This window comes from Xiphophorus hellerii, chromosome 3, assembly GCF_003331165.1.
Source record: "Xiphophorus hellerii strain 12219 chromosome 3, Xiphophorus_hellerii-4.1, whole genome shotgun sequence".
NCBI lineage: Eukaryota > Metazoa > Chordata > Actinopteri > Cyprinodontiformes > Poeciliidae > Xiphophorus > Xiphophorus hellerii.
In genome coordinates, this window is record NC_045674.1 from 12,104,151 (window position 1) to 12,130,587 (window position 26,437).

General features: G+C 38.7%; 1 protein-coding gene across 1 annotated transcript in view; it reads right to left on the minus strand.

The window, feature by feature from the left end:
- Positions 1 to 1,754, minus strand: part of erfl3 (Ets2 repressor factor like 3) — a 65,613-nt gene extending 63,859 nt beyond the window's left edge. Inside the window, exon 1 of the mRNA XM_032557559.1 lies at positions 1,081 to 1,754. Within this exon, the coding sequence (XP_032413450.1) occupies positions 1,081 to 1,102 (22 nt within the window). The 5' untranslated portion in view covers positions 1,103 to 1,754. The remainder of the gene's footprint in view (positions 1 to 1,080) is intronic.
- Between the last annotated feature and the right edge of the window lie 24,683 nt (positions 1,755 to 26,437).

Genomic DNA, 26,437 nt, shown 5'->3' on the forward strand with positions numbered 1-26,437 from the left:
CACCAACCATTAGATGAGAGTTAACTGGTTCATATTAAAGAGTAGATTCATTGAAGAACATCCACTCAAAATGTCATAATATCTGAAACAATGTCAAAATTATGCTGACTTTTACAGTGAATATTCTGTTTTAGGTGTGAAACTTTCATGGTTTTCCCACAGAAATTTCCCCAGAATTTTGAAATTTTAAATTGCTATAACTTTCACAATTTTTAAATTAAACCACATGATTATACTACAATTCTTGAAGCTTTGCTAACATACATAGCTATTATTAAAATTCAATTTAGTGGTAAAGGTGGATTACAACTACTAACAAACATAAATTAAATATTTTTCCACATAAGATTAATTTAATGTTTTGAAAATTGTACCAACATATATTTAAAAGTTTCTTGAGATTAAAAGTGGTTGATAAATTATGTCTGCCACTGCAAAACAAAAATAAAAAAAAACAGCAAATTTAATAGATGACACACATGACAGTACTTCCACTTCCTCCTTTCTGGAGAAATTTTACACTGACCTTAAGATAGAGAGAAGCAAGAACAAACTTATGCAAGCATTTCGGGAATTACAGACGCAGAGACCTCAGCTGACTGCTGGGAATCCCCCCCTCCTGACTTCAGCTCACTGACAGGCCAAGTACCTGACAAAAAGTCAGCTCACTTACTTCCTATACCTGCCTGGTTCCGTCCACCTCTAAGCGCCGCTGCAGCAGCAGGACGAATCTGGTGTTTCTAGGATTTCTCTCTTTTTTTTTCCCAGCCACTTCTCTGAAAGCTGGCGGAAGGTAAAGTAAGGTTGTCACGGTGACACGGTAGCATGTCGCTTGAAAACCTGTACAGTAGTATAACCACTTCCTCTCAGACCGGTACAGTGCCAAACCTGCACCAGATTTTACCTGCTTATCAAGCCGCTGCTGCACACGTGAGAGCAGCTCTAATCAACAGGTCTTCTTCATGGTTTTTACCCCCTTTTTGTTAAATCGATTATACAAGTTAGTTATCACACACTGCCAGCCCTGCTGAGTAAGTAAACAAGAAAGACAATGGTAGGCAACAATCATAGCCAACTCACCAGTATCTCCAGGTGTTTTCATTCTGCTTCAGCTGAACTGGAAAGCTAAACTGGAGGAACTCCACAAAAGTTGCTTGTGGAAGAAAAAGTCAGTCTCTCTGGCCTCTTCTTTCCGCTCCGGTTTCCAGTCTGGAAAACTTGGTAAAGACACGCTGAAAACTTTTTCTTCTTCTTCTTCTTTCGGGAGCTACCGCTTCAGCGGCTCTGTCCTCGTTACAGCCGCTCCGCTCTTACTCCGTCGGTTTCCCCCGGATCAATAAAACCCGAAAAGTCCTCCACCTCTTAATAAAAAAATTTAAAAAAAGAAGAAGAAGAAAAAAATCTGTACGTTTGTGGGTCCTCGCTGCTGGTCCTGGAGCAACTGGGAGCGTTTCAATCTGCTCAACTCGCTCCGGGGAAACAGCCAACCGTCCTGATCCGAGAGGCAACCGACAAGCCTTTCACTCCGTCTCCTCCTCTTCAAGTAGTTTGGCTAACTGTCCGGTAGCTGCTTCCTCCGTCCCGGCCGCATCTTTCTCACAGTCCGGCTTCAAAGGCTCTACTACTTGTGTGTGAGAAACGAAGGTTGGAAAGCAAACCTGTGCTTCTTCGCAGACTTTTTAGTGCTCCACTCACTCTCACTCCACTCCACTCCGCGCTGCTCTCCTCCCCCCCGCGCCTCGCTCGGTTCCTCGGGGGTGTCGTGTTTCGCTCGCTCTCTCCTGACTGGGGCCCGCCCACACTGACGAGGAGACAGGAGGGAGGGGGCTAAAGTCGCGAGTCACGCCCACTCACCACGAGCCGGGGGCCCGCACTGGCGTCACTGCCGCACGCCGCGTTGCCAAGGAGACTGTCGCAGCGCGCCGCCGTGCTGACATCATATCCGAATGCTGCGAATGGAGGAGAGGCGCAAGAGCGGCCCGGCTCGCTGTGTCCTTTTGCGTCAGTCTGAGATAATTGGACCTTTTCATGTCAGCATAATTACACTTGTTAAATTACATGACAGCGTCAGGTGGTGATTAATACTGAAATCAGAGCGCTTAAACGCGCCGTTGCTGCCAACTTTTGAAGTTCTGTGTTAGAAATTCACTTCCTTTCACATTAAAATGTATGTTTTGCCAGAAGGTTTGTCCTTTCTATGTGTGTGCATGTGTAGATTACGCATTAAAGCTTCATTCATCTGTGTTTGCCTCCAAAAAAAAACAAGTTTCACGTGTTCAAACAGCATTAAAAACCTGTTGGAAATCAATCCATTGCAGGGCCAACCAAAGCCTAAATGAGGCCCAAACCAGAGTTTCATTTGGGGCCTTCCAGCCACCACAGGTGGGTAGTAACCAGTTACATGCAGTCAGTTACATTTACCTGAATAATATTTTGGTGGAAAAAAATAGGAGTAGTTTTACTACTCCATACTTTTTAACTTTTACTTGAGTTATATTATTATGAAATGCCACTATTCTTACTTGAGTAAAATTTCTGGATACTCTATGAATAACTTCACTAAATGAAGAACAGACACGTTTTAACCTGAAATGTACCAGACAGAAACGGAAACCTACAGTTTATGTTAAACTTAGATTTAGTTTTTGTACATAGGTGTTGTTTTTCTACTATTATTGACTATCTGTTGTGCTGAGCCTGTTGTGCCATTTGGAGATCAAGAAGATACAGTAAACATCTTATAGTCTCACTGGAAGTACTTTACCCTCTTCTAACATATATACACACTACGTACAACAGTATATGTTTAATACTGGGAAAAAAAATAGATTTAGAAAAATGTTTTTTTCTGCATAAAATTTGTCATTTTGTAATTATCTATTTGTATCATATTTTCATTTCAGTCTTCAAATACCAGAATTTGCACATATTTTTATATTTTTGTCGAGTCTCATGTCTTTTGAATCCGTTTTATTTTGGAAGGTCAATGCTTCTGATAAAACTATCCTGGCCAGAAGTCTAATAATAATGTATGAGTTGATGCATTACTGCACAAAACATGCAGTGATTATTAAAGTGTCACACGTACAGGCATTAATTGATAAGATGCACCACTACTCTTCATTCAACTTAACAGAATATAATAGAATAGACTAGAACAGAATAGAATAGAAAATACTGTATTTGTCCGTAAATGAACGAATTCAGTGTGCAACATAAGTTGTACTGGAACATAGAGAGATATGTTGCATTTAAGAATCAATATAAAAATCAAATATGCATAGATTTTAACCGAATGAATGTTACCATTCAGACATAGCTTCAGATATGTAGAAAGACACTGAATATTTTACCAGTCCCTCTCCATGTGTCCATTGTGGCAGCAAAATATTAAAATATGCATTTCTTAAGCTCCTCAGTAAATACCTTGGATTAACCCATTTGCACTTTGGGAGCCATGTCCAGTGAGCAGTCATCTCAACCTTTTGGAAAACAGGTGAACATCCTCAGGAAACAAGAGAAAAAGACTTGTTGCCTTTTAATGAAGCACTTTGGATGATTTTCCAAATCAAGGTTTAGCAGCTGTATGTTTTCAACTTCAACACTTGCCTGCATGTTCTTTCAAAATCTAAGTTCTTTTGTAACAAAAATAAAAATAAATAAAAATCTATGTCTAAGAATATCCACTATGATTCATCGGTGACTATTTGGATAGAAAACTACTTTGCCATTTGGATTTATAGCTTTATTAGTGTTTTATTATTTGCTATAATCACTGCTTAATAAGGACAATAATATATTTTTATAGTGCCATTTTCATTTCAGGATATGAAAGGGCTACAAAAAACAAAACAGTGCTAACAGTTTATTTAAAAAACATCCAAGAGGGTGAACAAATTGTTTTGCCAAAAGGACATTTCTTAGAACAGTCAGTAGATTGTAGTGCCCTCATTTTCCAGTTCATCAATTTAACTATGGGATGTTGTGAAAGGATAAAATAATAATAATTTAAGTTATTTTTCCTCCATTAATTTACCAGCAAAGCGTGTCGAAATTGACATGGCGGTTTGCTGTTATAGTCCACTAATTTTATGTTATTTGCTTTTGCACATATAAAAGCATAAAAATTGAAAATAAAACAATGCCAGCCTTTTCTTTATATTACATTTTATAAACTGCTTTATATCACATTTCACTTATACATTTATTGGCCCCTAACTGAACATTTCAAAAGTTATACAGTATATTCATTCATTGTTTGTTTATAATTGATATGTTTTAAGTTCTTCTTCATTTTATTTTAATGTGTTAAAATAAAATGATGCAGAAGAAGCAGCTCTTGAGGAATGAAATGCTTCACTTTGGCTGCTGTAAACAGTCAACAATGACAATGTGATAAATGCTAAAATCAACAAAACCAACCTTACTGAAAAGGGAAAAAAAGATGTGTAAATGAATTCGAGTCATCATTTGTAGAAACTCTAACTATGTTTTCCTAAAACATGCAGTCAGCACGAGCGCTATTATGTATTTCACCCACGAGCATCACAAGCGGCTGTGCTGTGACCCGTGGCATTCATTTGCATACGCTGTAGGTGTGGGCATATTAAACATCTTCACATCACAGATTTATGTAATTTGTAAACGTTCTCTTTCTCAAAGGTTCAGCATGACCTGTTCGACTGAGACCACCGGTGTTAAGCCCCGACTTGCTTCCCGTCACCTCGAACACGCTGACCTTCTGCTTCCTCTTGCGCTGATAGCGAAGGGGTGAGGCGTCAAACATGGGAGGTGAAGTGAATCTCCTTTTGTGCCTTCTTGAACACTGGCACCTGGCTGAACAGGATGGAGGCCTGATATGTGTTTATGTGCTTCTTTTTCCCGACTGCACTGTTACATCAGTGATACACACCGCTGCCCTGCCCTGTCAACAGGATAAGACAGTGGTAGTAAAACAAAGTAAACAGAGTCCCCTGGCAGCAGCGTCCCGGTGGGGTGATTTACAAACAGGATTTCTCCTCCCTTCGCTGCCCATTCTTTGACAGTCGCAGGAAACGGACTCTGCTCTGCCAGATAAGAAACTAAACCAAAAGAAAAAGAATATTCAATTGGACACTGACGCTGTTGGTTTCAGAGCTGCTATATTCTGCAGGGGCAAGACAACCACAGAAACAAACCTGGATGACATGTTCCCACACTGACAATGGGACAATAGGGGAGCACTTTTCTCCTTCCTTCACTGGATGCTCTGTCACTTCCTCCAGCATGCATCTAAAACACTACATCTTCATTCAATGCTTTTCAAAACTTTGAATACCTCTTGAAACTTTTCACATTTGCTCATGTTACAACCATAAACTGTCATGTATATTCTATGACACACCAACTGAGAGTAGTGCATAATTATGAAGTCGAAGGAAAATGAAACATAATTCTCAATAATTTCTACAAATAAAAATGTCATGTGTGAAATTAAATGGATGATCAGTGAAGGCCTCAGAAGTTTGCTGGAGAATGTTAGAGGCCAATGATATTTTTAGAGGCTCTGCAAACATCTGGTGGGAGAATCATGTCCTCCACTTAGTCAGGCCGTTTGGGAAAGGGGTAAAAAGAAAATCCTTGTTGAAAGCAGGTGACAGGAAGTCTCATTTCCCTTTGACCACAATCCTTGAGAATCTGATAGAAGATTGGATGACATGGTAGGAAACAAAAGTTGCACAACATCCTGAAAGCTAGCTCCACCTTCAAACACGGTGGTGGCAGAATCATGGTGAGCAGATGTTGACGGATGACGCTAAATACAAGACAGCATTGAATGTTGTCTGACAACATTGGATGGAAGAATCCAGCAACTTTTATTAAAAATCAGACTTTAGCATACTCATTCAACACAATGGCTAAATACAGCCAGTGTTTTCAAAGAAACACTGACTCACATCCTGTTTTTGTTGTTAAAAAAAACACACAAAAATTAATAAATTGTCCACCTTTCTTTTAGGACACGTTTGCAGTTCCAATATCCTTTCAATCTCTTAGATCTGCAATGGCTTACAGATACACTATGTTATTGGCTTAATTAAAATATTACATTAGTTTGGGACTTCTAATTTAAAAATATACATTTTTGTGGCCAACGAGTAAACTTTTACCCTGACACTGGCTTGTATTAGAAAATTTACTTCAGAATGAGTTCAGAAGCAAATCATTCTAAAGTTCTCACAATTTCTTAGCTAAATTTCTCAAATTCATTTCCTTTCACTTCACAATTATGAACTAATATCACATAAAATACATTCAAGTTTGTGATTATGACCAGAAAACCCACTAAAATCCTTTTGGCTTTGAACACCTTTGTAAGATATAGCACTGCAAATGAAAATAAAGGAGAAGAAATGAGCTAGAGGACAAGTTTTCCAATAACATGGTCACATAAGAGATAATTAGCGCTGTGTGGACAGATGGCTGCCTCTGTTCTATAATTCTGGGTCTTTATACCTACGTGTATGTGTGCGCATGCTGCGGACTTGTGTGAGCGTGCACTATTGTAACTCAAGTGCAGCAGATGACATTTACAGACAAATCTACAGCACAGTACATTCTGAACACTAATAAACACGGCGGTTCGCTCAACCCGCTCCCTTTCTCCCACCTGTGTTCTCCTCCTCCTCCTCCTCCTCCTCCTCCTCAGCTTCCTCCTCCTTGTGCACTCTGATTGTTTTTCTCCCCATTCTGTCTTTGCTGTGCTTTGTCATCCTCCACCACCCGTCATACACGGCGTCCACTCTCCTTTCCTTCACTCTCACACCTCTTCCTTTCCTCCTCCTGCCTCTGCCTCTGCCACCTCTTTGCGCCTCCACCTCCTTTCCTCCTACCTCCTCTCCTCCTCAGGTAATGGTTTCACCTACATGCCTGATGGATGGAGGAAATGAGATTCATTTTGTATAATTTTGCTCAGTTAAAAGATTTTTTTATTTTATTTCAGTAATAGTGCTAATTTGTGATCTTAACCTCAATCGAACATTAATGAGACCTTGACATCATCCATGTAATTATGAGACACAGGCAGAAACAATATTCTGGTCCTCCAATTAATGCTCACATGTTGGCTTTATTTAGCAGCTGCTTTAGCACTTCTTTAGCTTTAGATGCTGATCCTCTGCAGTGCATCCATCCTGATAAGTTCACAATTTGGATCCTAATCAGACAAAAGTTTCTTCTAATTAACATGACTTTTAAGAAAGTATAGGTGAAGTTTTGAAGTTTTAAAAGAAAAACAAAGGTTTAGACAAACTTCTGTGACATTTTCTTATTATTTCTGTTGTGATTTGTGTGCTTATACTGTCAAAAATAAAGCAGCCTTTGATTCTAACTTTATTCTAAGCTGTTTGATTATACGGTTCCACAAAGGTACTTATACTTCTTGAACCTTTTTGCTTTTTTCCTCTGTTGCAACCACAAATGTGTTATTTTGGGATTTCACATGACAGACAAACACACAGTAGCCCATAATTGTGCTGTGCAAGGACATTTACATAGATTTGAGTAAATACAAATCAGAAAAGTGTGGTGGGAATTTCTGTTCTACTCCACTGAGTCAACACTTTGTAATTCACTTTTTGTTGCAATTAACCTCCAGGTCTTTTAGATGGACATTAATTGTGAACAATCAAAAACACTTTCAGCTCAGGTTATGTGCTGATTATGTCTGAAGAGGAAAAAACTTCAGATGTTACCCCACATATTTGTCTTTATCTTGAAGACTGATAAAAATCCACTGTAAAGACTCAAATTATTTTTGTTTGTTTTGAGAAATCCATGAATAATCATAAAAAGCGATTATAAAACCAGTGATAGTAAATTAATTATTAGATAATGTGAGGTCTTCTGAAGGTGGCAGAATGGGCTTCTGTGGAGAAACTGGAGCCCCAGGTGGGAGAGAAAGGAACTGGTTTGGTGGAGACGACACTTAACAGGTTTTCTCCGCAGTACTTCCTCATCCATCTTCCTGTGCATTTAGACCAGCTTCCCTGCTAAGGAAAGCACCCTCAAACCTGGATGCTGCCCATGGTTTTTTAATGTGGGCACCCTGAACTCAAGTCACGGTTGGGTTTCTGCCATACATCCCATTTTACTTACGCCAAACAGATGAGATGGATTTTGACGTTTTCCTCCCATTCTTCCCTAACGGTCAGAGTTGTGTAGTGCACAGCTAATTGTGTTCGTGTCAACAGATTCCTCCACCTGAGCTGCAGTTTCTCCAAAGTTATTATGAGCATCTTTTCTGCTTCTCTGGTTAATTAACACAGGGTACTGAAACATAATGCCTGAAAATGTTATTTCAGTTAAATAATTTTGTGATGTACTAATGAAGCTTCCGAACCAATGAAGAAGCTTTGTTAGTTGCTAGTATGACAATAACAGCACTTTTAAACAATTTCTATCAGTTTATTGTTTGCATATTTTGTATCTCTGCTATGATTTGTAGAATGAATACCCTTCATGACCTATTTTTGTGTTACTTTGATTTCTTAGTGAACTTGGTGATTTCAGATCCCCAGTGGGGGATCCAACCTCCACTTTGGATACCTCCGTTTTATGCAACAATATCAAATGCTTATCTCACACTCATTTGTAAGCCACCAAAAAACCCACTTCAGAAGTAAAGCATTAGTCAGAAAACTAAGGATGCGTGAAAAGTTACTCTTTGCACCAAAGAGGAAGATGTTCCCCCACATCCGCAGTGGCAATTTCTGGTACCATTTATTTAAATGAAATTCAAATTTCCAGCCGTTAAAGCTGAAGTGGCATGGGAAGTGAACATGCTAATGGCTCTGACAGACAGTACATCACAGAGGAGCCTTGTGTTATTGGCTCCACATCATCTGTAACTCCCTCCATGTCCCATCCCGCCCTTTTTGTATCACCACCCCCCCACACTCAGCTTTATGCGACTCTGTCCGTTCCTAATCAGAATGACAGACAGACGCTCTGCAGAGAAAGACGAAGAGAATGAAAGGGAGAGCTCGGATTTTGTCGCTGCAGTGTGTGTGTGCATCTGAATACACTCCAGACACATTTTCCTATAGATGCAAACCTTCATTCATATCCCCCCGCAAGCTCCCCTTCATCTTCTGAGAAGACTGAATTGATGCATCCTCTAAACCAAGAGCAGCCATCGCGACAGAAATCTTTGCCAACCACTTGAAGCTGACATATATTTTAGGCTTTAATTACCAAGGATCTTAAAACCTCAACATGCTGTTTCTTTTCAGTGGACATCAGTGGAGCAACTGCATACCAGGCCTTACAGTCAGCACTGACACATTCACTGATTTCCTCCACAACGCAGATGGCTTGAGTCTAGGTAATTACCGTGGACAATGGGTGTGGTAACCCACTAACCAGAGCCACCGCAGGCACAGCAGGCACACTCAACATTCACACACTTGCATGCATGTTGGACGCAAAACCTGATTTCTGCAACCAGCGGAGACCAGGCAGGGATTATAATTCCTGGACGGGGCGTTGAACAGCCAACAGAGGTGTAATACAGTATGTACACACTGAATGAGATGATTCACTCCAATGGGGAAGAGAGTAAATGCATTGACAAACAATTCATGCATGAATACACACTCACTTCCCCCTTTTATCCTCCTTTATTCACCCATGTCACATCTTTCTCAAACTTTGTTTCCTGGCCATTAACTGAAACAGTCAACTTCGGATAGGTTTATGCAAAACACCAACAAAACACCCCATCATTCCTGTTTCACACACGCAGAACTTGAAGACTGAAAATGTGCTGCCGGACTAAAAGCCACTGACAGTTAGCGCAGGCCAGATAAAAGAGACAGAGAAAAAGGCATCAGCAGGACAACAAGTGCGGCGAGGGTGGCGGTTAATACCCCGCCTACTCACCCTGCAACCTCATCACTTTGAACGACGAGCAGCAAGAAAAGACAGAGAGGGAGAGACAGGAAAAGAGCGAAGCTGTGGAGAATAAGGAGTGGGAGAGGGAGACGGAACAAGGGAGTCAATGGGTTCTTTGTCTTTGCAGAACTTGTTTATTTTCAAGCTTGCAAGTCCAACAGTCAGGAGGCACGGCCACACATCACTCACTGTTTCTCTCTCTGTCTATTCTCTCAGTCTGTTACCCCTCGTAGGATAATCAGCGCAAAAAAATAAAAACGCTGCAAGTTCCCAAAACGATAGGCGAATACTTATTTTTTTTACTTCAGCGTTCACAAATCTGGTCCTTGAACCTTGGTATTTCTAATTATGGTGGGCAGTTTGTCCTTAAAATGCTAAGTGATAAAGGAAGGACAAAAGAAGAAAGGATTAAAAACATTTCAAGCTGACAAACTGCTAAAGGATTTGTTCTCCTTGAACTTAACATTTTGCTGTATTAAAACTACAAACGTTATTGTACTATACCGAGGTCTTATGTCATAAACGGACACAGAGCACATATCTGTGGAATGGAATGAAAGTAAATCATGGTTTTCAAAGTTGTGGCATTTCTGAGTCAGTAATATTGAATTCTTCTTTGCTGCAACTCTTTTGAGGTGCGTCTCCACCAGCTTTTGCACACCCAGAGACTGAAGTTGTTAAGTATTTTTCTTTGATACAAAGCTGAAGCTCAGACAGATTGAATTTTAATCATCTGTTAACATTCACTTCAAATATTGCCGTAGATTGTCCATTGGGTTTCAGCCTGGACTTTGGATCTAAAGCAAGGGTGCCACCTCATTTTTATTTCTGGCCACATCAAGATTATGAATGTACTCAGAGGGCTGTTGTGGAAAAAATTATAGATAAAACTACCTATTAAAATGCCTGTCAATAAGTAGGTGTCTCGTTATGGTAATTCAGCCTTTTGGTTCAGGTGTGTTGGAGTAGGAAAGCATCAAAAAGTTACAGGAGAGGAGATGCAGACTGCTGTGGGGGTGTTTTTTTCCCCACTAGAGAGACTTGTTAGAGTGGAATATAAAATAGTAAAAGCTAAATACAAACTAACCATTGAATGAAATATGTTTTCCACTAAATACATTGAAGTTCTCGGCTGTACTGTCCTACAATGTCGAAAAATTCAGGGAGTCTGAATACTTTTGCAAGGCATTTAACAAATATTTCCCGTTGGTTAAAATCTTTTTTACTCTTTCAGTCTTTTCAAGGACATAAAAAAATCTACTCTTTTGCACAAAAAACTGCCGCAGCAAGCCTGCGTTCATCGCCTTTCCTACTGAAGGATTTTAAAAACATGTCTGAAGTGAGGCCTGCAGACAGTTTTCAGCTGTGCACATGTTCCCTCCCTCTCTGCCCCAGCTGGTATTTTCACATGAGTAATGGGATTACCACAGCAAGTAGTGGGTTAGTGCAGCGGGAGAGTAAAGGGAGAGCATGATGTAGGAGGAAAAGGAAGAAGAGGGGGATCAACAGGAGGGCTGACACTGGAGCAAAAAGTCCAACCAGAAGAAGACAGATGATTGGGATATTCATATGCGTCCATGAATGCGTGCAGAGCTCCAGATTTACACAGACTGATTTCTCAGATTCAGGGCCACTTAAAGAAACTCATCGTGACTTACTATTTTCATCCAAGAGGCCCTAGACAGAGAAACCGCACTCTCTTTTTCTGCTGGATTACCATGGCAATGAGGGAGCTATTCAAGAACAAAAAGCTCCCTTTTTGTGCAGTGGGTAAAGTATGGAAAAAAAACAAAAAAAACAAGTAGCCAGTGCCCATATGAAAGCCGGGGTGGTGGGAGTCGGAAAGAGAGGGTAATGTGGGAGCGGGTGGCAGCCACAGAGAAAGCGTGTTATATTAAGCCAAAGTCTGGCTCCGTGTCAAGTCTATGTAATATATACAGTACAATGAGGTGGAGGAGAAAGATGGGGAGAGAGCTTGGGAAAGGAGGGATCAGTTAATTTAGCTCCTAGGACGTGACATTGATGGACACGGGTTGTAGGGAGGAGAGGAGAGGAATATATAAGGGAAGAGACAAGAGGCACATGAGCAAGGAAGGAGAGGTGTTGAGGAAGGTGCAGGTGTCAGGCTGGAGAGGAGACGGAGGTATGCTTGGCTGGGTGACAGCAGCTATATTGAGCTCAGCGTGTGTGTTGACACTGTCTCCTGTATCTCGCCGAGGAACAAACTCTTCCTATTGGCACAGCGCAGAGCTTCCTCTTCCCCTCGGAGAGCAAAGTGCAATCTCTCTGTCTCCACACGTCGCCTCTGTTCCTCTGCCTTATCTTCTCCTCGCACCACATCTGTCTCGCTATCATCTGTCCCCACTCAGTACAATCACCTGGAACGACTCAGCTGCATACGTGCCCGCTGCGCCTTCTTCCTCTTTCTGGGCCAGTTGAAGCCAGTTGGGTTTCATTTGCATGAATCAGAAGCTAATTATCAAAGCAACAAATAAACACCGAGTTGAGCAAAGGCCTTCGCCAGCAAGTATTTTCTCTTTGAGATATTTCTTTCACAGGCAACATGAGAAGAAGAAATAAAACATTGAGCTGTATCAGCTGAATGTCATACTCAAAGGCATCATTCAAATTCAAAAAGTACCTCATTGATCCCAAAGGTAAATTAAATGTTGTTGTAGCTCATATTATTCGAGGTTCTTCAAAGAAATTATTGTTAGTTTTTTAACAGTAATAGTCAAGTTAAGTTTATTTGCATAGCACATTTCAGCAACAAGTGTTTCACATGATAGAAACACAATGAACAAGCAAACCCCCCCCCCAAAAAACAAACATGGTGACAAAATAAAGAGAAGTAATGAAAAGATGCATTCCTAACTAAAATAAATTTATGTTCCCATTGTTATTAAACAAAGACGACTCTAAGCAAGTGGGTTTTTTGACTTGATTTAAAGGAACTCAGTGTTTCAGCAATTTTATAGTTTTCTGGAAGTTTGTTCCAGATGTATGATGCATAGAAGCTGAATGCTGTTTCTCCATGTTTGGTTCTGGTTCTGGTTCTGCTCTGCATTCCCAGAACCAGAAGACCTGGGTCCTCTGGAAGGTTGGTACGACCTTTTTTAATGTATTTTAGTGTTAAACTATTCAATGACTTATAAACTAACAAACATATCTTAAAGTCTATTTTCTGAGGTTCAGGGAGCCAATGTAAGAACATATGAACTGGTGTGATGTGCTTTATCTTCCTGATTTTAGTGAGAGCGTGAAAAGTTCTAGAAAAGTAGCGTTATGCATCAGCTGCAGCTGGAGGATTGATTTTTTTAGCCACTGCTGCAGTAATCAACGCGACAAAAGATAAACAAGTCCTTTAATCCTGGAAATGTCCTTCAGGTGACAGAAGCCCGACTTTGTAATTGTCTTTATGCATCTTTGAAGGTTCAGGCCTGAGTTCATCACTACCCCCAGATTTTGAGCCTGATCATTAGTTTCTAGCTGTAATAACTGAAGCTAGGAACTGACTCTAGATCAGTTATGTTTATTTTTATCTGCATAATTACTCTAATCTGAGTTGGAAGGAGACATTAAACATTAATATAAAATATTAGTAATTAATAATATTATAGAGATACTAAATAAGAGAGAGTCAGGATGGAACCTTGAGGTACCTCACATTGGATTTCAGTCCATTCCGATGAAAAGTTAACTATTGACACAAAGAAATCCTGGTTCTTTAGGTAAGATTTGAACCAGCTAAATACTGCAGCAGAGAGTCCAGTTGCCTCAATAATATGTCATGGCCAACATTGTTGAACGTTGCGCTGCACCAGCACTGCAGTTCTTCCGTCTGTTTTTAAGTGGATGTCATTGACAACTGTGAAAAACTCAGTCTCTGTTCCTTGGTGAGCACTAAAACCAAAATGAAAGACTTTAAAGCTCAAAGTTGTTGGTCAGAAACTATATAACTGTTTTTGCTGATGAATGGATAGCTGGAGATTGAGAAACTTGTCCAGATTATTATGAAACCTTGAGGAAAAACACCTGATGGGAGGAACGAGTTTACTCTTTGAATCAGATCAGATGCAGCGACAGACAAAACTTCCTTTAGGAAATCTGTGGGTAGGATATCAACACAGCAGAAGAAGGATCGAGGATCCTTTTGGTCTGACACACAACATTTTGCTTGAAACATTACTTTTACATTATTATCAAGGGGATATTTTTTGTTTGCTGAACCAATTATTTCAGCAGTGACCTTTAAATCATTCAAGAATGAAAAAAGCCTGCTAAAGGAAAGAGAGTCAGTTCTGTGCCAGCACAAAAATCCCAGTTAACCAATGACAAATTAGTTTTTACCACCTGTTTGCAGAAAATACACATTTCCAATTTAATTTGTGGCATCTGCAAAAAGTCAACAACAACTTAGTTTACCACTCAAGCCTTAACAAGACTATCCTACAAAGCTGCTGGCTAAATCTGTGACATGCAGTGGATGGTTCTATTAAAATCTGTTGCAAAATAGCTGAAGACTTTTGCTAGACTCTTTGGTAGTGATTAATATTATTTCTCTTTTGATCAATTTTTAACTTGTGGTCTTGATAGGTAAATAAAGCTTGTTAATGTTAACTTTGTTCATGCAAACTTTTAAATAAATTAATCTACTGGATCTTTTTTTGTTTTCTTTTTAGCTTTTAAGGTGTTAAAAGGGAAAACTACACAATAACTTGCAACCCTGTAGTTGTATTGTCAGACATAGGGAATGAAAATGGACAAAAAAAGCTGTCAAAATGTCTGATGCAACGATTTGATAGACAGTTTTGAAAGGTTAGAAAAAGCTTTTGGTGTCATGGATCACGAATTCAGAGACATAAAGACAGAAATATGTTCAAACACCAAGGTGAACATGAACAAATTCAGATTTTTTTAATAACACATTGTGATTCACTCACAAATAACAAATGCACTTAAATTTAAAGTCAGATTTTTCTATGTTGTTAGATTAAGCTTCTGGAACACAAGATTTATTTAAAACTTTTGAAAGATCTTAACCCCTAATCACAAATATTCGTCTCGCCTGTCCTCTCATTCATCAATATGTGCCAAAACAACTGCAGAACGAGATCATCAGAGCAGTGCAGATCTTATGCTGGTGCATGCATGTGAATTATGCACGTACTGTATTTGAGGAGGAGGTCTGGGTCGGATCAAGTAACCGTTCCTGCTTTAATTCGTCATCCTCACAGCGGGCCAATTCAGGGTCACTCAGATTGGATCACCTGGAAGTACGCGGCTGCAGGCCATCAAACTCCCCCCTCCTCCACCACCAGCCGTCCCATCACATCCAATAATACACACAGACACTCATCACATTCAGAGAATAGCTCTGAGCTTACGACAGATGCAGTCACAGAACACCCAGAGGTCCGTTTGCAACATGTTTTCACATGTTGGGCTGCTGGGTGAGAAGCAGCAGCAGATGACTATTAACAGTAAATCAGCACTTTGCTTCGAAGTGACACTTGGTGATATTTTCAAGTTAAAAAGAGAAACATCTGAGCCAATCCAAGAAGTAATTCTCCACTCAGGAAACAGCCTGAGCTTGTAAACACTTTCATTCAGAGGACAATCGTGTAAAATCCGTCTCCTTGGCTGCTACCCTCAGTCCCCCCTCTTCCATCATCAGCTGGGCATGGAGACAGCAGGCCTGTAGGTGGTTCAGCTATGTGTCATGCATTACATGCCAGTGCAGGGGAGGAGGACTGACACAGAGCATGTGTTACACTTGCTCAGTTTGATGTGCTCTGCCCTCACGCAGGCACCACTGTGGGTGGCATAGCTATGTGTCATAATCACCATCATCCTTTCTGCTTTGTCGGATTTCTCCACGAACGTGCGTGAGTGTGTGTGAGAGGGATTGTTTTTGTGATGGTACAACGTAGGTCCTTTTGTGGAGGCGCCTTGCAGTGGGCTCATTCACAGTGTGGGAGCTGCTGTTATACAGTGGCACTGATTCATTTTTTCTTTCTTTTCCGACCTGAGTGTGCCGTTGTGACGGATAATGTTTTACATCATGGCAGCCCTCAGCTGATTAGTTGCAGGCGGCCCCTCTGCTGGGATCTGTTCTGTGTGCGCAACGTCTGAGCACTGCAGCTTATCCTCAGGGCTGAAAAACAGCAACTTATTTTTCATTAAAAAATAGTTGCAAATGATTTTTTAAGAGTGTCAAATGAAGGATTTATCCACCAATCTTCTTAAAAACACCTTTGTTCTTGTTTTCTTCAGTAGCTCTTAGCAAAAAGGTGAAAATAGTTTGATGAAGATAAACAAAATATCCACTCTTCAGCTAAATTCATTTTTATAAGTGAAGATTGACCTTAAACAAACCAAAACTCAGTATTTACATACAAAAAACGTTATCTTCTTTTCTTTTAGATCAACTAAGATAATCAACATTTTATATATTTGCTAAGAAAAGAGTTTGCTTTTTTTAAAATTCAGAAGTATCTATACCCAGATTTCTAATTTTAGTTAATGGAGCCACAACTGAAGGTTTTTTTTGTTGTTTTTTTTTAAAAGTAAAAATAAATCAGACAAAATGTCCGGAGCAGAGCTGCAGACCTCCATATCTCTGACTGGTTAAACTTTAGGCATATTCCCAGATTTCTAAAGGTGTTCATGTTTGTCTATTCAAACAGTTGCATGCAAATAGCAGCATCGGGAATATTCAACCATCATGACATTCAGGAAGGAGACAGATTCTGTGTTGCAGAAACAAATGTGTTTTGATGTGAACTGTGCATCAAATATGGAAAAAAAGCAAATTACCTTGTAAAAATGTTGGCTGAAGCTGGTAAGAGACTTACAAAATCCACAGTGAAGCAAAACCGGTACCAATAAAAGTTGAAAGGCCAATCAGGGAGGAAGAAGACGTAACTCCTAAACAAACATAAAAAAAGACACATTTCAGTTTGCACTCAGGGACAAATGCCTTAATTCTTGGAGACATATCCTATGGTGATGATTTTAGTTTACTGTGATGAAACTAAAATTAAAGTGTTTGGCCTTGATGACCATTGTTAAATTTGGAAAGAAATGTAATGTAAGAAAGTGGCAGCCTCATATTGTAGGGTTTGGTTTATTGTAGGACAGATTGGCGCACAGGCGGTTTCACGAGAAAAGAAAACTATGTGACAATATTGAAGATACGTCTCAAAACAACACAAGACATCAGGAAGAGAGTCATTTGGGCACAAGTGGGTCTTCCAAACGTCCTTGGCCATGTCGCCAAATTAGCTACAAAGTGGCCAAAGGAGAAGAATGTCAAAAGTTTCAGAGTAGTCATCACAAAGTCAGGATCTCACATTGATTTGTGATAATGTCTCTGAGCAAGGCAGTCTGTAAACTTGTCTCAGTTACAACAGTTTTGTCAGCAGAAATGGGCCAAAATACTAGCAAACTATTGTGAGTAGTATAGACAGCATGTTTATCCAAAGTCAAGGGCAACTCCACCAAATTTCAAATGTTTACATGCATCCTGAGCATTTTTATAATGTAAAAAAATTGTAGAAATATGTATATTGCAGAAAAATTCTCTCTCATTTTGGCATTTAGGGGTTAGTAATAATTTTGGTGACCTAAAATAGAAAAACCTTAATTTTGTTTTAATACTTTATTTTTAATATAATTTTTATACTCTTACAACAAGGCAAACCACAACAACAACAACAAAAAACCCCATGAAAAACCTTAATTTGTTTTAATGTCAGACTGTCAATCATATATGTATTGCAGTTGTCTTGCAGTTTGCTCATACTGTTAGATATTATTTGCCCCGTGTTATTGACTCGCCTTTCTATGCAGCAAACTGGTAGTGAATGGGGCATATCAGTTATCTCGGAGGACCAGGTGTATCAAGTACTCATGCATAGCCGTATTCAATAACTCCAGTGGACCAGGAAATGTCCATGTTCTCCTTCAGAGCCATTGTACCAGAGGCTCAAATTGGAGTCCAAACAATTGTGAACACATGCAGTGCCTGGTAAATTATTTCTCGACTTTTTTTTCATGATAGAATAGAATAGAATAGAATAGAACAGAAATACAGTTTATTGTCCCACAGTGGGGAAAATCTGGTGCAAACAGTAGCAAAGTGACAGGCAAAGTATGCAGGTTCACACAAAGAAAAAAATATAAAACATATAAAAAACAAGAGTTAAGAATAATATACTGTGCAGAAAGTGAAAAATACAATGCAAATATTAAAAATAGCATACTACAATCTAAAGGAGTGTGCAAATAAGTAGGATAATTTTTAAAAAATTACAAAATGTACATGTGAATTTGAGCATTAAAAGAAATGAGACTATTTACAATAAGTTATAATAAAACTATGCAACAGCAGAGATGTGCAAATAATAGCAGAAATGTTATTTAAAATGAGAAAAACTGAAAAAATCAGCAAAGGTGTAAACAACTATTGAGTTTGTTGAAAACAGAGACGATTATAAAGGTTTGCAGCTCCTTTGTGCAGTTAGGATGCAGCCACAGTCGCAGCTACAAACATCTATGTATTTAAGTGGAAATTATATAAAATCTTTTGGAATATGTCTGTAGCAGCTTTTTTCAAACTCAGTCAAAATGTGTAAATATTCAACAGTTACAAATGATTTTAGAATCTGCATGTATAAATCAAGTTATTCCACTGGAAGCCTTAAGCCATGAAAAATTTCAATCTGTGAGTGTGTTAAAAAGGTTTACAAATGCCTTGAGTCACAATTCCTGGAGCTTCTTTGTAAATATGTGAACTGTGAATATAAGTGCTTAAAAATTAAGTGTTACGATGGCGACTTGGTAACCCCAAGATGCCACTCTGAGCTTTGGAGATGTTGTCTTTACCTCCACTACGACCCTGCTAGATAGGCTTGCTTGTCATATTTCCAGCTGCTTTATTTTTTTTAATTATTGCTCCGACTGTATTTATGGGCAGGTTTGGGCTTGTGCTATTTTATTGCTTCCACTTTAAGAATTTACAGCATCTGCTTTCTGACTGGATTGCCTGATTCATCAGAGTATCTCCATCCAGCTAAAGCATCAAGAGAAATTTAACATAGTTGCTTGCAACCTCAGCACCACAAAATGTAGAAACCTTCAAAGAGGAAATTAAATTAGACCTATATGCAGAAGATCACAAAAGCAGCTTGAATTTCTTTACAAAAACTTTACAAAGTCTGCAAGGATATTTAACGCTTTTTGACAAATTTTGTGTCAATGAACGCCTGCAGTTAATTGAACCTGCATTAAGCTAATGTCCTACTATCCAGTGAAAAACACACAAGAGAAAACTGCCCCAGGGCTGCAGTATCTGTTTGTTCAACATATGCTTGAGCTTGAGTTGACTAAAGGCAAACTACAATGAAACCATTGTACCATTGTTTTAGGAGAACACCCACTGAAAAGAGTGGGATGAAGTTTTTTTGTTCCAATGTGATAATTGCTCTAATTATTTCATTTCATTCATGAGGATGAACCAGTAAACCTTTTACTTTCCATGATCGGCATACACATCTACCCATTTGTTCTTTGGTTTGTGACAAAGAGCTGCGGCTCATCAGTCTCAGTTGCTGATTGAGCTGATTACTGCAAGCTGGCAACTATTAGCATATTTGCAGATTCAATTGTTTCTTTTTAGGGTTATGAACGGACTTATTACATAAGGAATGAAGCTGTTGCTGTAACTTAAAGAAATGGGTAATAAATAAACTTTTCATTCAGCAATTTAAGAGTTGGTGCATGAAAACGCATGCAAAAATCCATACTTTAAGTTTGTCTTGGATGTGTGAGACAATATTGTCCTTACAAGGTGTCATGATCTCCATTTGTTGAATGGACCAAAATGGAGCAGGTGGAAACGTCAAATAGAGTTTAGTGAATTTAATGAAAAAAATAAACAAACATACAAAAATCACAGGGATCCAGGGCAAAACACAAACCATAAATCCAAGGGAAAAACCAACAAGGAGAGTCGAGGAAAACGCAAGGTAGAGTGAGGACATAATGGGATTAGATAGGAGGAACCTGCAAGGAGTATCTGAGAATGAGTTGTATACTGGGGAGGTTGATTACTGAACAAGTAACTGGTGGCTGATTAGAAACGGGTTGCAGGTGTGAGGGGAGATAAAGAGAAGGAAAGTAACACAGGAGACAAGGGAGAGTACAAGAGACTAGGAAATGAATCGAACACTAAAGAGAAACTAGAGATAAGAAGCAATTAAACTAGGGTAACAAGGAATAACTCGAAATAAACAACTAAAATACTAAGAAGGACTAAAATAAAACAGAAACAAACTGATCTAACCAAAGAAAGAGACTAAGGAAAACAGAGTAACCAAACCTAAAAAATAACTCAAAACAACACAGCACTTTGCAGAATAAGCAAACTTTGCAAATCATGTGTAGATATTTAACTTTAACCTTTGTTGCTGTTTCACTTCAAATGAGGTGTAGATGATTAATGTAAATGTGTTTTGCAGGTAAAATAAGATGTGCTCATAATCTACCCCTCACAAACCACTGTGACCCAGAAAGACAAATCTGACTAGAGCAAGTTTTGCAGATATTATGGTCTTTTCAGTTCTCTCTATCTTTACCATCTGGTGCATTAACATCTGCTAGTGCAAACATCTGCAGTGCATCCAACAGGCTGATATTTGGCAATATTAATGTTGCACACACGGATATAATAAATTTCTTTTTTCTGACATATTGCACAACCCTAATAAATATGTTTTTGTCCATAATGGCTACAACTGAATACTACCTTAAAATAACAGCGGCACTTCCACCTTATGCAAAAAATATGGCACTAAACAAACATGACACTAAACAAATTCATTTAAATCAATAGAGTGTAGCAAAGGATTTTGGTTGTCGCATAAATTTGGAGTCCAAACTAAATGGAGAATCAGTAAAAGTGAAGCATCCAGGCAAAGCTGATTTAAGGTAAAAGCAAACTTTACACTGTGTTGAATTTACACAACACACATTTGTAAATGCACAGTCAATTACTATATGTACATAGAAAAACCTTGGTAGTTATACTTTACTCTTCATGTGCACTTTAACTGTAAACAGATAAATGAAAAGTATTTTTAATACTCGCCCATCCTTCCCAGATCTCCTAAGTTGAATATTTAAGGACTTTTCTGTATCTTTGATAGGCAGGTTGTCTAAGTTTTCAGCCGGAAATAAAAAAATACATCATTTGAAATCGAAATTTAGTTGGCCAGGGATGAAACTGTTGAGAGATGTGCAAGGAGGAAACATCCAAATAAAACATAGACAAAGACTAGGACTTCTGGAGTAATGTTCTCTAGATATACAGTACAAGTCTAAAGTATTTCATGTTTACTTGCATAAATTTCACACAGCATTCCAGAAAAAGACTCACACCTTCTATGAAGTATGGTGCTGAAAGTACTTTGATTTGAGGATGGTTTGCTTCAGCAAGACCTGATCAGCTGACAATCATAGAATCAAAAGTGTGAAAATGTGAGACTATCTGTGGAGAAAAATAAAAGCTGCAGTAGAACTGAATCCTGCAACATACCAATGACCCCAAAACATACAAGTAAACTCACCAAGAACTGGCAAAAGTCTAATCTTCTAAATAAGATCAAGATTTTATTTGGAGACAGGCTTTTACCACATAGGGTGTCTTAACCTTTAATCAGAGGTTATCAAAAATCATTAATAGTTGATTTTTCTGCTATTAATTTCACAACTAAGTTTTCCTGATTGGGAATAATCCCAGATGATAAAATCTGACCATGGTTAAAAAGTTTTATGCTCATAATATAATATTCCTGGATGAGGAAGTATTAGATTACTCATGATGAGCCGTCAAGCGCCTTAATGAAACCAGGTTGCATCTAGAAGCTGCTATCATGCAGAGTCAGATTTCACTTCCTGGAAAAAATCAAAAACCTGGAGCCCAGCTAATTATCCGGAAGCTTTAAAACTTGTTTCCCAAGTCATAACTCTGTGTAAAAAGTAAGCCTGTCTAAATGTGCCCCATTGATGACTAAACGCGGTGATACTGCTGCGTGTAAACGCTGACTTGACCTTTTAGCAATCCCACTTAAGGCCCATTTACTTTTCCGAGAGGTTTTCTTGATTTCCTCAGCAGAAGGAGCAATCAGAGCTGTTTCAGCGCTCAGAGTGGTCTGAGAAGCTTTAAATCAGAGCAAGAACTAAAAGAGTGTTAGATTTATGGCGTCATATTGTTTTTTTGTTGTTTTTTTTTTTTTTTGGTGGAGGCAGCACGGACTTTGGGTGACGTGTGATTCAGGGCGGGAGGTGGATGACTTCCCTGTTGTGCCCACTGTTTGTGTAGACATTCATAAGAGTGCCTTGATGAAGGAATGGAGTAGGCACTGAATGTATCTCTCCTGGAGCGCTCTGATGTTAATTTCCATGAAGTGTCGGCGTCCTGCCTTCATTCAGGCTCTCAGCAGTTTACTGACAGGCTGAATGCAGAGAGAATGACAGCACAGATAAGATTAGCAGAGTCATACAACACATTAAGGCGATGCTGATTACACCATTGTCACAGATTTACCCGGAAACGCCAAGCTGAAACAGTCGCTTCAAATGAAAAGACGACAGGGAGAAAAACAGATCAAACAGCAGCAGAATTAAATGACGGCTCCTCAGACGCAGAGCCTGATCAGGAAGCAGCGCTGCCTGCAGACGCTCGCTGCTTCTTCCTTTATGCTTTATAACACACACATCTTAAAGTGACTGAGTAACAATGCAGCTGACAAGTTGAGGCCTTGTCTTTGATCTATTCAAAGAAATCTCTTAGAAGAATGGAGCAAAATTGACTCATTTAGTGTTTTCAAGACATTTTTGGTAGAAAGGTAAGAGCAGGAGTTATTTTATTTTATTATTCCTTTCTTGCTCTGATGAAAGGACTTCTGTAGAAATGGAGCTCGCTCTTGGTTTCTCATAAAGTAAGCAAAATAATATTTTGTCAAAGGATTGCAAACAATGACGCTGTCTTTGTTAATTCACGACTAAACTTCAATACATATATTAAATAGAAATTAAATAAAAATACATCCTCAGATGTTTTTGAGTGCATTTTGACATCTGATCTGCAAAAGATGTAGACGATAAAACTACACTGACAAGATAAGGGGTTCCTCTTTTTTGTGTGTTTTAAGAAAAGTCATGTATTTAAGCTGTGAAATTAAACTTTACACTAAATCGTGAAAGAAACACATGCAAAGTAAGTATGATGCAGCACTTTTCATCAACATTTCTCATTGCTGCTTGAGGGTTTTATTAAAAGTGCTTATTTTTAACTGTGGCTGTTTTTTCAGCCACTTTTAGTAAACATAATTATTCAGAGTAGAGAACAAAAAACACTAATCCTATATGGTCCCTGGAAAAAAGACATGTTGACCATAACCAATTACAGCTTCTAACTATACAATAGTAAGAACGATAAAATAATTTTTAGTAATGTTTCATTATTTTAATATTTGAATGTCTTGTTTGGCTGACATCTCTTTCCTGATTAAAACTGAAAACCGTGTATGATCTTACCTTTATTTTATTTGACGTCAAATGTTTCTGTCATTCTGTTGTAAAAAAAAACAACAACAAAAAAAGCTTCCTTGTCCCTCATTTTTCTTTCTTTTTCAAGAATCTGGCAGCCGGGTCCGTGTGTTTGTTTTTTCTGTGTTGTCAGTCTTTTCAATGCGTAGAAGAAGATCACTGTTGCTCGTCGTGTTTATGGGGCTCAGCACTGCCCCCTATCAGTGAGGCACGGTACGTTCTGCCTCACCTGCCGCATTTTCATTGACTGCACATTTATGGCTAAATACGTCACACGCATCTTAAACGTAGCAAACAGACTGTGTAACGTCAACGTATGTAAAAATGTGTAATTTAACAATTAAATGGGCGATATGAAGATAGACACCAATGGACAAGCGCCAAATGCCTGCTTCGTTCACTTGTGTAGTACAGCGCCCCCAGAGGTGAGGCACAGGACTGCACTGCCTTGTCTCGGTCTTGTTTTATGTATTTCAAGAGGCAATGGGTAAATTCAGCAATTTTGACCATAAAATTGTTGATACTACCAATTAGAAAAGCAACTTATTAAAAATAAATTGCCTCCTCTGGTTCCCCTGATTGCACGTATACTATACCGTATATTTATTTCCACTTTTCTTTTCAGATTTTACAACAAGATGGTAGCATTGTTGCCTTGCACCAAAAAGGTCCTGGTTTAAAATCCCAGGCTGGGGTCGTTCTACCTGGAGACTGCATAGAGACTGCATGTTCGTCCTATGCATGTGAGGATTCTCACTGGGTACTCCGGCTTCCTCCAATAGTTCAAAAACAATTTATCTCTCTAAATTATACAAATATGAGTGTGTGTAAGGTTGTGTCTCTGCATTGCCCTGGGATGGACTTGTACCCTCTGCAACCTTGCAAGAATAAGCGAGTATAGAGAATAGACGGATAATTAAATAAACGTCTCCTTTTCTTTGTAAAACTTTGGCAGCAGGTTGGATTTAAAACAGAAAAATGCAACAATAGCTGACACACGAAACACAGTCACCTACACAAAATGTGAGCACATTGCTGCTCAGAGAAGGAAACCAGATCTGCTAGTGGCACTTCACTGCTGGCACCATCTCTCACTGGCACCAAAAACACAACACACACATTATCATGGCTCTCCTGCATCAGACATTACCCTAAATTTAATCAACACCACAAGAATCCCACAAAACTCTTCAAACAGTTGTGAGGAAGATCGATCTCTGATAGTCCGAAATGTCCCTAGTCTGTTGAGCTACAGCTCACGTTTGTCCTCAAAGTGCTGAACACCCTCACCGTCCCGTTGGCAGCGTTCCTGGTTAAACCGACAGCTGGCGTTCAGTCTCTGCTACCGCTGACACACTGAGGCCCTTATTCGTGGCCAGGTCCACTTTTACTGGGACACTTCCAATCCTGGAGAAATTATTACGGCGTTAACTGACTCCTCACCTAACAAGATATGCTGTTCTCCAGTTACATGTCTCAGGGCCACGGAGAGACGAATGCATCTTTATTTAATCATGAAACACAGTCATTGGTGGAACAGTTGATAAAAGTTGTGATGTTTTTAGTCAGACAAAAAAATAGCAATTTTTATTCTTCCTTCTTGTTTTTCATCATTTATTTTCTTTCATGATTTGACATGTAAGAAACTCTAACTTAGGCCACTCCTTCACCACACATTCACTTAATCAGCCATCTTTTTCTCCTTTCCTGGTCAAGACTTTTTGATGGGAGGCCCCAAGTCTTAACCATTACCTTCCTGATCATTTATATCCTGTTTCATCCATCATTGATAATCCTTCATCCCTGATTCTTCACCTCTTATTTTTAATCCCTCATCCAGAGTTGGGTAGTAACTAGTTACTTTTGTTTGTAGATTTTTGGAAAAACTTTCCTTTTAGGAGTATTTTCACTATGCAGTGCTTTTTGCTATTACTAGAGTAATTTTTTTAATGAAGTATTGCTAATCTAGCTTGAGTTTCTGGATATTCTGCCTACTGTTAGTAACTTCACTGAATGAAGAACAAGCTTCTTTTAACCAAAAATTCATTTTCCTAAGTTTTATACAGAAAGAAATTGATTTGGAAAATTTGTTCTTTTGCCTGATTTATTTTATTTATTAAATGTGTTATTTATACTAACTATTTTCATTTTGGTTTTTAAATTACAAAAATTTCCATGTAATTTTATGTTTTGATCCATCTGATAATATAATGTCTAAAAATTAAATGATTGATGCTTTGATCAGTCACTTTGTACTTGAGTAACCTTTTTACTAAATACTTTTTTTACTCTTGAGTAATTTCTTGGATGGCTAGTTTTCACTTACCTGAGTAAAACAATGTAGTAGTGCTTCTATTGTTTTATTATTATTATTATTATTATTAGTTCTCTTATCCAGTTATTTTGAAGATTAATAATTCTTTTTGATGGTCTGTAATGTTTGTTCTGTGTGCACTAATTGGTGAAAAAAAGGAATTAGACATTTTCAGACTGAAACAAAACAAAGTCCTGCTCTTACTTGAGAAAAATGTGAGTTCTCCACCCACCTCTTCCCTCTTCCCTCCTTTTTGTTCCAACGATTGTACATAACAGTGAAGTTCTTGATTCAATCTGACAACTTGAGTAGTTTAAATATCTAACTCATGCAAAAAAAACAACTATGTTCCTCTTTAGTTTTTGATCGTTGTATGTTACATCATGGCACAAAACTGAATTAAATGAAGGAAACATTCAGCACTTACTGATACTGATGAGCAACAACAAACAGAAAATGTTTTAACTTTCTAGAAATAAATATGATGTTCAGATTCCTCCAAGATGTCGACATTTTGAGAGAGAACAAGCATTACTAAACGATGCGACAAACACAGCAACGCAGATCTTATCCGAG